The sequence below is a fragment of the Gasterosteus aculeatus genome, chromosome 18, assembly GCF_964276395.1.
Source record: "Gasterosteus aculeatus chromosome 18, fGasAcu3.hap1.1, whole genome shotgun sequence".
Taxonomy (NCBI): domain Eukaryota; kingdom Metazoa; phylum Chordata; class Actinopteri; order Perciformes; family Gasterosteidae; genus Gasterosteus; species Gasterosteus aculeatus.
The window spans coordinates 13,285,696-13,297,785 of NC_135706.1; the positions used below are offsets into that span (position 1 = coordinate 13,285,696).

General features: G+C 45.4%; 1 protein-coding gene across 1 annotated transcript; it reads right to left on the reverse strand.

Moving 5' to 3' along the window:
- Nucleotides 1-716: 716 nt before the first annotated feature.
- Nucleotides 717-3,179, reverse strand: LOC120808298 (bifunctional protein GlmU). The gene is made up of 3 exons (XM_040161139.2): nt 3,053-3,179; nt 2,277-2,468; nt 717-2,118 (listed from the first exon to the last, which is right to left on the reverse strand). The coding sequence occupies exons 1-3, from the start codon at nt 3,053-3,055 to the stop codon at nt 1,867-1,869; spliced, it is 447 nt and encodes a 148-aa protein (XP_040017073.2). The 5' UTR covers nt 3,056-3,179; the 3' UTR covers nt 717-1,866.
- Between the last annotated feature and the right edge of the window lie 8,911 nt (nt 3,180-12,090).

Sequence of the window (12,090 nt, forward strand, 5' to 3'; positions counted from 1 at the left end):
CTAAATGACATGTAATGTAATGTACAAAAGAATTCTCCCTCTCATACTTTCATTTCTAATTTCTCTCTATACAAAGGTGTCTGAGATGAACTCATGACTTTATTTTTACCTTCATGTTTCATTTACAAATGTTATACTTACAAAGTGTCTTATTAATATGGTGATATTAAGAGAGAAGCCCTCTGGACGCTTGTTGATAACTAACATTAAAACTAATTTCTGAAATGTCATGTAAAAATATGCAAATGTAGGTCTCATTTAGAGGCAATTTTTGGAAACATCCGGGGAAATCTATGAAGGTAAAAAGAGGAAGAAGGAAATTGAACGGGCAGGTGTAACCGGATCAGTGACTCTCTGATTGGAACCGGCGATGGTGTAAAAAAACACTCAGAGGTAAAGCGCTTTAATTGAGCTAAATCTGTCTCAATGAAGGCACACTTGAAAAAGCGAGAGGCAGCAACAAGGGGTCCTTACCTGCACATTAGGGGGGGGGGCATTTTAATATCCCCCCTCCCCCCGTTAGCATCTCGCTGCAGTGGGACTCAATCATGCTGATGAAAGTTCACAAGGGAGCCGAGTCTGTGTGATCTATAAATAAATCTGTTTATGTCCGTTGTCATAGTAAATTTAAGTGTACATTTTGAGGTACTTGTACTTACACTCATACTAATATATGACTCAACATCTCAGAGGGAAGTACTGGATTACAACTAGTTGATCATTTCATCTACTTTTTATTGTTACTCTACTATTTGCATTGAAGCGCCATCATTTTGAATCAAGTAGCAGAGACGGACAAGATGAGATAAGATAACGTCCTGTGTCCAAGAACTACACAATCTTTGAATACCTGGAAGTTTTTTTTAAATATTTTTCTCAGAAGCCAGACCGACGTTCTGAAAAATGATCTTCTCTCCTGAATATCTTGAATATATGAATATCTGACTTGTTTAGAGGGACACAATCTTATGTGAATAAAAGCTGCACGTGCACATACACAGTAATACATTACTATGAAGACAATCTCCAGGAACACAGATTAAACAGATTAGATATAATAATAATATATAAAAGTACCATCTAGTGGTTAAAGAGAGAGAGCTCCAACCTCGTGGTGCTCTCAGGCCTTCTGGTCTCATGCTGCCCCCCAGTGGTGATGCGCAGCCCCTGACCCCCCTTTGGAGTCATAGAGCATAAAACCACAGCAAACTGGTTTCTGTTCACTGGTTTTCTGGATCTTCTGTTCAGATCACTGAGCTGCTGTGTAAACTAATCCTGGGGTGGGGGGGGTCTCGCGCTTTGTGTTGTTAAATAAAAAGAGAGTGAGGCTTTTACTTTGTGCACCACTGATATGAATGTAAACACAGCTCAAAACACATTCTGCAACTAATTCAACAATATCCGACGGGTCCACAGGAAGATGTGATGGAAAAGAGTTTCTGGAAAGCATAAAAAACTTTCATATTCAATTTCATATTTCAATAAACTCACGTGTGCAAAACTACTCCTCTTGGATAAAACCGAAGGACACTTGGAACGCTCTTATATGGAAAAATCAGAGCAGATAAAATCAGCTGAGGTTTTATTTTCCTTATGAATTTTGCTTCTGTTTGGAAACTTAAAAAACCCTCAGTTGTTCCAATTTTCAGCTTTGGTCTTATACTAATGCTAAAGCTAAGTAGCTGATGTCATAATGGTGGACAAAAGCAACTCCAGTTGCACAAGAAAATGTAATCAATTACTTTCCACGCGAGGGTTTGACAGCTGTAGTTACTTTGCAGGTAGATCAATCAATTAGGAAGTTACGCACGTATTTGGTAGACCTTCAGAGGGCCCCCGACCCCCATGTTGGGAACCTCTGTTCGTTTATCTTCGTTCTTGTCGCGGCTGAACCACCAGCTCAGGGAAGCCGGTCTGCACGTCCGTCTCTCTGGTGAACAGCAGGTGTGACGCCTCGCCGACCACCACCTCGGCCGTGGTGAACACCTCCAGGTCGCCCAGCGCGTGACCCCCGACCGTGCGCCCCTCCCCGTCCGCCAGGCAGACGTGGAGGTGAGCGTCCCGGTTCAGAGTGCCGACCAGGGAGACGATCTCGAAACATCCGCTGAGGTGGAGCACCTGAGTGGAAGACATTAAATACACATATATGTTTATGAACCATATCTTACTTTTCTTCTCTTCTTTGTTCAAATGTTCAATGATTTACAGTAAGACAAAGAAAAATGTAAAATAAATTGTGTGTATAAATAGTTCAACACATATAACTTTCTCGGTACCTCGTTGGTGTTGGTTGCCGTGGCGTTGGCCAGCCGGAGCGTTGCCTTGGTAACGCTGCCCACGCAGGTGATGATGAAGGGCGCTCGGAGTTGCCGCTCGTCCACGAAGGCCTGCAGAGACCCCAACAGCTCCTGACCCGGACCGACCCGGATCACGTGGACCTGCAGGGCCGAGCCGCCTGCTGCTGCACTCTGGGAGAAGAAATACTTGTTTGTTTCTGCACTTTAGTTTATATATATAAATATATGTATATGGAGTCATATGTAGTGTATTTTATTATTTACCACTAATATCAATTTTATAGAATATGATGCATCGCTGCAGATTTACAACACAATATAAAAGAGTTATTCTACAAGTTAGCAGAAACGTAAAAACAACAGTAAAACATCAGTACTTTTACTTTAAGTACATGAAGGTCAAACATAACAGGATCACTATTAAACCTCTGACTTTACATTTATTAAGTTGAAGATTCAACGTGTAAAATCCAGTTTTACACACAAATCTGGTTGAAACTGTTATAAATTGACAAAAAGAAAAAGGATTGAACTTAAAAACTAAGAATGGAGGTGATAAAAGAGTCTTTATTCGTTTATAAAGATGTATTTCAGAAATGGCCTCTAGTGGTAAATGAACAAAGGGGCTCAAATGCTCACAAACCCCTGAGAGCTCTTTACTTTTGTTTCAGCTTCTTCGCCTCTCAAAGCGCGAAGCTCCTCATTTAGTCTTTTTGAAATGAATTTGCCCTGAAATGTCACAAAGTGAAACTCACCATTCTGCTCGAGTCGGAGGCTCCTGAGGGACTAAAGTCTGAGCCCGACCCCCCAGTTAAACATTTACACACATGCGGCGATAAGACGGCCGGGGGGGGAGTTGAGCATGCGCAGGAGGAGGTGTCATGTTTCTGGTCTTTTACTGCCACCGGCTGGTTCTTCTATCCTTTTATATCTGAGAAGCAGCGTGTTACTAAATAAATAAATAACATTATGTTCCATGAAGAACGTCTCTGGTTCTGCCTCTAGATGGCGCTGCGCTTTAACAAACGGATCCTCTTAAAGAGAGACACCTGTAGGCTTCAGTTCCCACTGGGACAAAAACACTTTTATGTTTAATGCTCCTTCTGACTGAATCATTCACCTGCAGCTTATGGTCTTCGATATGATGTGATCTCCTATTTTCAGACCAATTGTTCATGTTTTAAGGGACATTAATGAACATTTAACAGGTGTAAATCCCATCTTGTTGTGTGTTGTCTGTTTGTTAATCTGTTGCCACGTTAACATGCAGCTTTAATTGGTTTACGTGTATAAGATCAGAGTCACTCATCACGTTGGTGATGATGAAGACGACCAATGAAATGAGCTTTAACAGCTTGTTGTCATCATTCGTGATCGACTGAGATTTACCTTCAGCCCCCAAACACGAGCAGCCCGAAGCTCAGGAGCCGTCCCAGAGAGGGGTCGCTGGTGAGAGGTCAGAGGTCACCTCAGGACTGAAGAGATTTCCAGCGTTGTGTATTTTCCTCTCAACCTGCTGGTGCATTTAGTCGGTATTTACCCCCCCCCCCCCCCTCCCCTCTGTGGTGAGGAGCGGGGTTTAAATGAGAAGGTGTGTCGGGGCTCCTGGGAGCCAAACGAGTCGTGCCCCCCCCCCCCCCCCCCCCTGCGGAGGCCCGGTGATCAGGTGACGGCATCCATGACAACGGGCTGAAGCTCTCAGCAACAGGAACCTCCATGTTCTTCTTCTGCTGTCTTTCAATGAGTAGAATGCACGACATGGACACACACAGTGTCACAGCTGGTCATAAGCTCATCAGTAGGCCTAGTTTAGCATTGAGCAGAACGAGCTTATGTTTGTACGTCCACAAGCTCACAAATGCCTCACTGAAAAAAGATGGAGGCTGTGTGTATTTTTGTGTTGAAGTATTTACACTTTCACATCCTCTCTGCTCTGTTTACCACTGGTGATGTGTTCAAGAGCCGTTGGAAGGAGGAGCGTCTCCACAGGCTGATCTTTTCCGTCTTCTTGCCCTTGACCTCTCCACTCTCACCTCCAGGACCCAGTGACATCACTGGTGGGTGTGGTCAAAGTCGCAAAGGAAACACATCCAGTTCAGAAAACCACTGACCGGACCATTTTAAATGTGGGAGGGTCTCCTGCCTCAGTCTGTCAGGACGCTGTGACGGACGTGTGATGGTGGGACTGGTTTACCACATCTGTACTGGTTTACTACAGCTGTACTGGTTTACTGGTTTGTGTGTACTGGTGCGACATGAACTGGTCTCAAAGAACTTTGAAACAGAAATAAAAGTAAACATCACAGCTGATGTTTTTCACTTTATTTAATGAGATTTGTAGATTTTAAATTGTGTTGCTATTTATTTAACTGCTGTCATTAATCCACATTCTCACAATCGACCTGCTCAACAACACAATTTCCCACAAATTTTAGAAAAATTCTGAAGTGTTGTCTACGCACAAACTACAACATTTTTATTTAATTCAAATAAAGTGTTTATATTTCCCTAATTATTCCAATTTACTAATCGAGCATTTTAATAACTGCTGTTAAGCTCAGAATTAAGAAACAAACTGTTCACAAACAAACGATGGCGCTTTAGAAAATACACATTGCAGTGTTTAAACAGGATTTGGGTGTTTAGTATATTTGGCATAAATATATGTGTGTGTGTGTGTGTGAAGTAATTAAAACTAGAAATACACCCCAAACTGTGGCTCTGTCTTTGGCTGAAGGGGGGGGGTGGAATGGTCTGTGTGTATGTGTGTGTGTGTGTGTGTGTGTGTGTGTGTGTGTGTGTTGGGGAGGGGGGCATAATTTGTGTGGGGGGGGCAACAATAGCAGACTGTCAGTGCCAACGCCGCCAACCATGACAGATGCATGTGGACACGCCAAACAAAAGCACGGCTGGCCGAGCGTGTGCGTGTCTGTGTGTGCGTGTGTGTGTGTGTGTGTGTGTGTGTGTGGGGGGGGTTAGAGGTGGGAGAGGGGGGCAGCTTGTGTATAAGAAGTGAGTGGAGCCGCTCAGCATCAGCACCAGCAGCTCCCAGTCGCCTGTTATCTGCATAATGAGAGGACGATCTGTGACCTTTGTAGCTCAGAAATAATGTGCCGTAATTAGAAGGTACCTAACGAGGAGATTTGATTGGATGTCCTTGTAATCATGAACCAGGAAGTATGAAGGATTACTTCTACTACCACGACTAATACCTTTTATAATACCATTTCTACCTGCCGTGTCTACATGGCACTAAACGGTTTCAGGGTCATAACATTATAACCTTTGCATAATAAAAACTATAACAATATATTTTTTGTGTCTTGTTTTGTGCAGCGAGCTCGGCCAGCTGTTTTCCCAATGCTAAACTAAGCTAATCGCCGACTGGTTGCACTTCAGCTCAGCAGCAACAGATAACATAGTTAACAAACTACTACTAACCGCATCCCCTCAATGCAGTACTGCTATAAAATATATAACTTGTACTTATACCAGTATTACTTTTTCTGTATGCAAAGTGTTACTAGGATTAATTTTTACATGATGCAGATTCTAAAATAAAGATTCTGAACACACATGAAGCCTTAAAGGTCTTCGCTTCTCCTCCAAAGCCATCACACTCACACACACACACACACACACACACACACACACACACACACACACACACACACACACACACACACACACACACACACACACACACACACACAGAGCTTAATTAGGTTGGACTTTATTCAACAAGCTCATTAGAGTCTTTGGCCAGAATTCTTCCCTCCTGCTGCTTCTCGTTAATTCAACTCGTTCTGGCACGACTCGTCCTCACTCGTTAACTTTTTATTACGCTGGTGTGTAATTATAAATGATCTAATTAAAAGACACAACTCGTCCGTTCCAAGGTTGCGTTGTCAAACGTTTGATATTCAACAATATTAAATGTGAAGCAGAAGACGTTGGCTTGGGGTCAGTTTATTTAATTCAATCTGTTCTCTTCTTCTCTCTTGATTTATTCCCTCAGTAAACATTGTAAACATGAGTTTATGGTCTCAATCTCTAGTTTCAAGTCTTCTTCAGTACAGCATGATGTTCATTTAGTGAATTATGGTCGATGTAGAGTCAAACAGGCCATGAAGCAGGGGACGCTTTAGGGCGGGGCTACACATCTACCAGAGATGGTGACGGCGTCCCCACGTCCTTATATGGCCACTTCCTGATTGGTTACAAAAACACAGGTCAGCAACGATCAAAAAATAAGACTACACATAACTACGTCCACTTGAAACGCTGACAAACGCATCGCACACCAGATCCACTGCGTCTTCTTGTGTGTGTTTGTGTGTGTTTTGTATCCACTCAGCAGCATGTCGGAATGACATGTATGAACATGAGCTGCAGGCAGCTGGTGTGTCGTGGAGCCTCGCGGGAGACGTGTGTTTGTGTGTCTGTGTGATTGTGTGTGTTCTGTGGTGTGATGTCATGACAACTCCAGCGTGCAGAAGTGTGAGTGTGGATTTCTGCACCTTCTTTTGGAAAATCCGTAAACAAATAAAAAAAAAAAAATTATGACTTTTTGTGGGGAAATTAACACATTTTGCGGAAAGTAGAAAAAGATGTTTAGGAAAGTTGAAGACATCTTTTAAAAGCAGGACGTTTTTAATAAGTGGGCATTTTTAGTTCTGTGAAATCTTATGTTTGAACCCCCCCTTGGCACCCCTTCGTATTTTGGGAATTGGGAGAAAGTGAGGACAATCTTAAATAAATGAGAGTAATATTTGTGGGGTATTTGGTGGAGGGGGACATCCTGGCGTCCTTTGATGACCCTGCAGCTGTGAGACTCTGGGAACAGTTTCACTTCCTCTCGGAGTCTCTCAGGTGAGGCCTCTCCGACCAAAGAGGAGCCGTGACCTTTTGTTATCGCGGATTCATCCTCCGCGTCTGAAATCAATGGGCCCTCTCACATCCTCTCCCGGATCAATCTCCCCCCCCCCCGCCCCCCGCCCCTCCATCCCTAACCCATCCCCTCAGCAGGAGTGCCGGGGCTTTTAGGGTGAAATTACACTGCAGTGCTTCTGCTGGTGGTTGTAGAAGTACTGTGTTGACTTCAGGGCTTTCTCATGACAACAAAATTGCTCTTCATATGGATGCCACTTTTAGCCCCCCCCACCTCCCGCCCGGAGGCAAAGACGTCGGCCATTAGAGCCCGCAGTCGGGCGCGGCACGAGATGAGCGAGATTGGCGAAGCGATAATAGAGATGCTGTGAGCCTATTAGGGCCCAGTGTGGTTCAACCGCCTCCACTGCAGGTGAGAGGGTGTGTGTGTGTGTGGGGGGGGGGCTCCACCGAGATGATGTCATGCTTTTTGTTTTTTGTAAACAGCTGTCTGCTGGAGGGATTCAGCGTCTCCTTCCCCTGAACACGGACACGAAGCGGCCTGACTGCATACCTGCAGTACCAGGCCCCTTTCAGGGGTTTTGTGTGTTCGGTGGCAATAGCCCCCCCCCCCCCCCCCCCCTCCTGTGCTTTCCCTGCTGCCTGGCTTAAACTAATCCCATTATCGGGGAGGTGGGCTCACGCTGATGTGGCTCGCTAACTGACCAGCTGCTCCGAGTCGGACGCCAGTGAGCTGAGATACGGTAGAATTAACAAGGAGCTGTTCAACAAGAGAACATTTTTACTTTTAAAAATCTAGGGTCACATGAAAGGGTTAAATTGTATTTTTCTGTAAAATTTCTTTTCATCTTCTTCTGTTCTCCTGAATTAATTTTCTTGATTGGGGCTGTGCAGTTTGGTGCCTTGTGCGATGTTTAAGGACCGGGTAACCGTGGCAACCGCCAAGATGCTTCCAGGTGACACTCGAGGAGGCATGGAAATGTCTGAGTCAACTGGATTTTCACAATAAAAGAAAGAATGTGAAAAAATATAGTCAAAAAGGTCACAATGTAATGGTTACATAATCATGCTAATAATCCAAATCAAATTTGTTTTTTATTGTAATAAATAATAACTTTTTTTCAGGAGGAACAAGTCATCAAAACCAATTTCATGTGTTTTGCCTTTTCATGAAATTACATAAATTTTTTCGATATTTAACCAAAACCACCGTCCTTCTCTCCTCGTACAGGAAACAGGAAGAGGAGAGTTGCTGGTAAAACAACGTATTCAAGCATTCAATGAAATTATTTCAACATTCTCTTTTTATTCACCTTTAGGTCTAAGCATAAAGAAACCATAGGCTGGATAGAATGAGGGTGAGTATTTAGAGTGAGGGACAGAAAATAGCATAATACCTTTATTTTGAAACTCAGAGTCTAATGAAGGTGAGAAACGCATTCAAATAATGTTTCAGTTTCCATCGCTCATACGTAATTTAACATTAAAGCCCATTTCAATACTGAAAAGGTTTTAAATCTGCACGTTTTGTTTGTTCAGCCGGTTGTTTGTTAGAAGAAGAAACTCTCTCTCTTCGTTGTGTTTCGTCCTCCGGGGGTTTTCAGCTCCAAACCGACAGCGATTAATAATTTATGGATCATCCCATTATGCCACTTTACACAGTTCAAAGGCGGCGCATTTGCATCCCAATTTGTTCTCTGTGGTATGAAGACACGCTCAGCCTCTTCGCATCAGTATTTGTCTCATAAATGGAATTCGGGACGGCCTGTCCTCACATCAGCGGATAAAGAAGATTAAAGTGCCCCCCCCCCCCCCCCCCCCCCGGCCTCGGGGGCTTTGATGTGTCTCGAGATGCTTCTGAGGAAGCCAGACATGAAATACAGTCAAGTTGTGAGCAGAGGGGAAGACTCGATGGGGAGCGATGTTATCGTGTTGTTACAAAAGGAACAAACAAAAGGCCCACGTTGAACCACAGTGTTACTGACAACTTTCTTTGGGGGGGGGGCATCTAATGTCCTAAAAATGAGACACAGCTTATATTTATATATATTACAATATTAAAAGTGTCGCCTGAACCCTGAAAAATCTATTTTTTTCTGGCCCAAACAAAATGCATCTTCCTAGAAAAGAATAAAGGTCAAGAGGAAGTAACTTCGACGACAGCAGCAAAGCAGCAGGAGGCCGGCGGAGAGCGGCGGCGGCGTCCTGCTGAATGGAGGCCGAGCTGCATGAAATGTCACCGCGTCCATCTGCTTTCTCACAAATGACCATTGATCGTCAGCCCGAAAACCCCTTTATTTACAGCGTCCGCTTCTCAAGCTGTTTTCAGGGTGATGACGCTGTTGTTTGTTCCCCGGCGCTCGCCGCTGCTTCTGGCTCGCCACTTGTTTTTGTTTTTTTTGTGAATCCCTCCACATGGCGGCGGCCGGCGCGTACAGTCTCCCGCCCGTCTTATTTCAATCGGCCTCCATCTGTTTTGTCTATCCATGAAAAGGTCTATTATGATCCTCAGCTCTTTGTACAAATGGACCACTAAGCCGACGGGGACCCGCACCCCCTCCCCATTGACACCCCCCCTCCCTGAAACATTAGCCCTGGATTCCAAGGAGCTCGTCCTGCCCCTACATTATTATCCAGCGGAGGGATTCTTAATTTTAACGAGTTTTAAAAAGCTCCGTCTTCAGACTCGCTGGAGAAAAGAATGAGAGAGGCGGAGGGAGGGAGGGGTCTTTATTAACCCTGCAGTGACTAGCTAATGTGAGTGAAGTGGAACCACCTGGCGTGGGGGGGGGGGGCGTATAGTCAGCTGCCACTGAAGGCCGGCGAGTGGAAGCACCAGGTGCTGCAGCCTCTTTAATTGTTGCCATGTAATAGGCTGCTTCAGTGCACCGTGAGGCTGGGGGGCCGGATTAAATTCATAAGAAAGCTGTTGCTGCTAGCAAGCGCACACAATGCGCCCCCCCCCACACACACACACACACACACACACACACACAGACACTCCTTCAGTGGGAATGAAAGGAAAAGGGGAGGGACTGAGGGAGGAGGGCATGAAGGAGGCGCGCTCTCCTCATGTGCTCCGCGGCTCGAGGAGGCTGACTGAGGTCCGGCGGTTTGGTTGCGTCTCCATCTCTGACGTACGACTCCTGAACTCTGGGAGCCTCTGGGGGCCAAACCTCAGAAGTGCACGAGAAGGAGAGCGTCACCCCGTCTGCGGGGGCTGCTTGAGCCTCTTCACCGCTCTCCTAACGGGGAATCGATCAGTCGTGACAGAGAAAATCAATGTTTTCCTTCCTGGTCAATCAGTTTAGAAAGTACCAAAAAGGCCCAAAGAAATAATCCCCACTGGATGAATCTAGCTTTGAAATTCTCTCTCGTTTCTGCTTTGGGTCTCCGCCTCCTCCTGCGGGACACATCTGTCTCTTTAGCCGCTAAATGCTCCACGTTGCTCACCAGCTGGTCTCTAACTGCTCTCTGCTGCTAATCAGGTAGCGCTCAGCGAGCATCAGATAGTTTGACGTGGTCACCGTGACAACAGGAGCCTCACCTTCGGCCTTTCGACCATCGTCATCTGGATTTTTGTGGCTCCGCCCGGGGCGATTAGCTGAGGCTCGAGGCATGATCGCAGCTCTCCATCCGTATGAGTGGGTTATTCTTCGGCGGTCAAAGGTCAAGGTCACTGTGACCTCAATGTCCCTCCCATTCTCAAGGATGCGATATCTCCACATTTGGGCGAGAGGGTGGAGCCAGCTAATTCTACATGGCGGCCAAGGGTGTAGCGACACCGTCGGAGTCTCATACGTCCACGGACGTGGTCATCTAAAGTTAGCATTGCAACGGCTAAGTCAACTCTGATATTAGATCCACGTAATGTCCTTTGATATATTATAACATATGACGATGAACTGTATCAGTCGGCAGGAGCTTCTTTGTACAGCGAATCTACTCTTCCAGAGACGCTGTAGACGTAACGTAATCTTCCTGAGATGAAGCCGGGAGGACGCTGCTGCGTTCAGGGACCTTCAACCTCCCCTCTGCCCCGGCTGCCAGGTAACCGGGCACAGCGCCGGGCGGACCTGGTCTCCTGGGGGGGTCGACTGGGAGCGAAGCGCTTTTCTGCTTGTAGATAACAGAACAACACGATGAATGTTTCCGTAACATTTTATTTGGACCAGCAAAGGAGTCTTTAAATTAGTCGTACATGCTGATACTAATAAAGAATGTATAAACCTCACAGAGAACTCAAAGGGCTGTTGCATTGTAATAATATGCTTACACTTTATTAAGATAATAGTATTTGAAATATAAAAATACGCCCTTATGTGTTCAGTTAACCATCGACTTCAAACAGAAACTTATTAAAGAGAGGAGTCATTTTCTTATAGACTTCTATGGGACCAAAGGAGTCGCCTGGGGGTCACTTGACAGAATGCAGTTTTTCTCCCACCTAAAACCACTCAAATATACACTTTACTTTTGATTAAAAACATTTTCGGAGCTGAAACATTCCCTCGCCTGCTGAATCCTTGTGCGTCTCACATGAAAGCATTTAATCAGAGTACGAAGCAGAAAGACACGAGCAAACAACAGGAAAATAACAAGTTTGAACTTTAAATCCTCTCGGAGGGCCGGTGGCTTCTGCTTACAGCTTCAGCGAGCTGCTTCTTCCTGCCGGTGCTCGGCTGCCTCTGAGGGGGAACGCGTCGGTATCATTTCCATCCATTTGTCGGCCCTTCGGGAGAACAAATGGCTCCGTGCTAGCGCCCTGCGAACTGACCGCCCGTTTCTTCCATCGAGCCTCGTGCCAAGACGCGCAGGCTTTTAATGCCGCCGCCGGGCCGCCTGGGAAAAGCCTTCAAAGCTCGATGCATCACCCGTTTTTTTGTGGTCGAGTGGTTTTTAG

Bases quoted from the DNA above. Each gene is read 5' to 3' on its own strand.
- LOC120808298 (XM_040161139.2), bottom strand. The intron at 2,119-2,276 runs GTACCGAGAAAG...TCTTCCACTCAG, and splicing joins CGGCAACCAACACCAACGAG to GTGCTCCACCTCAGCGGATG.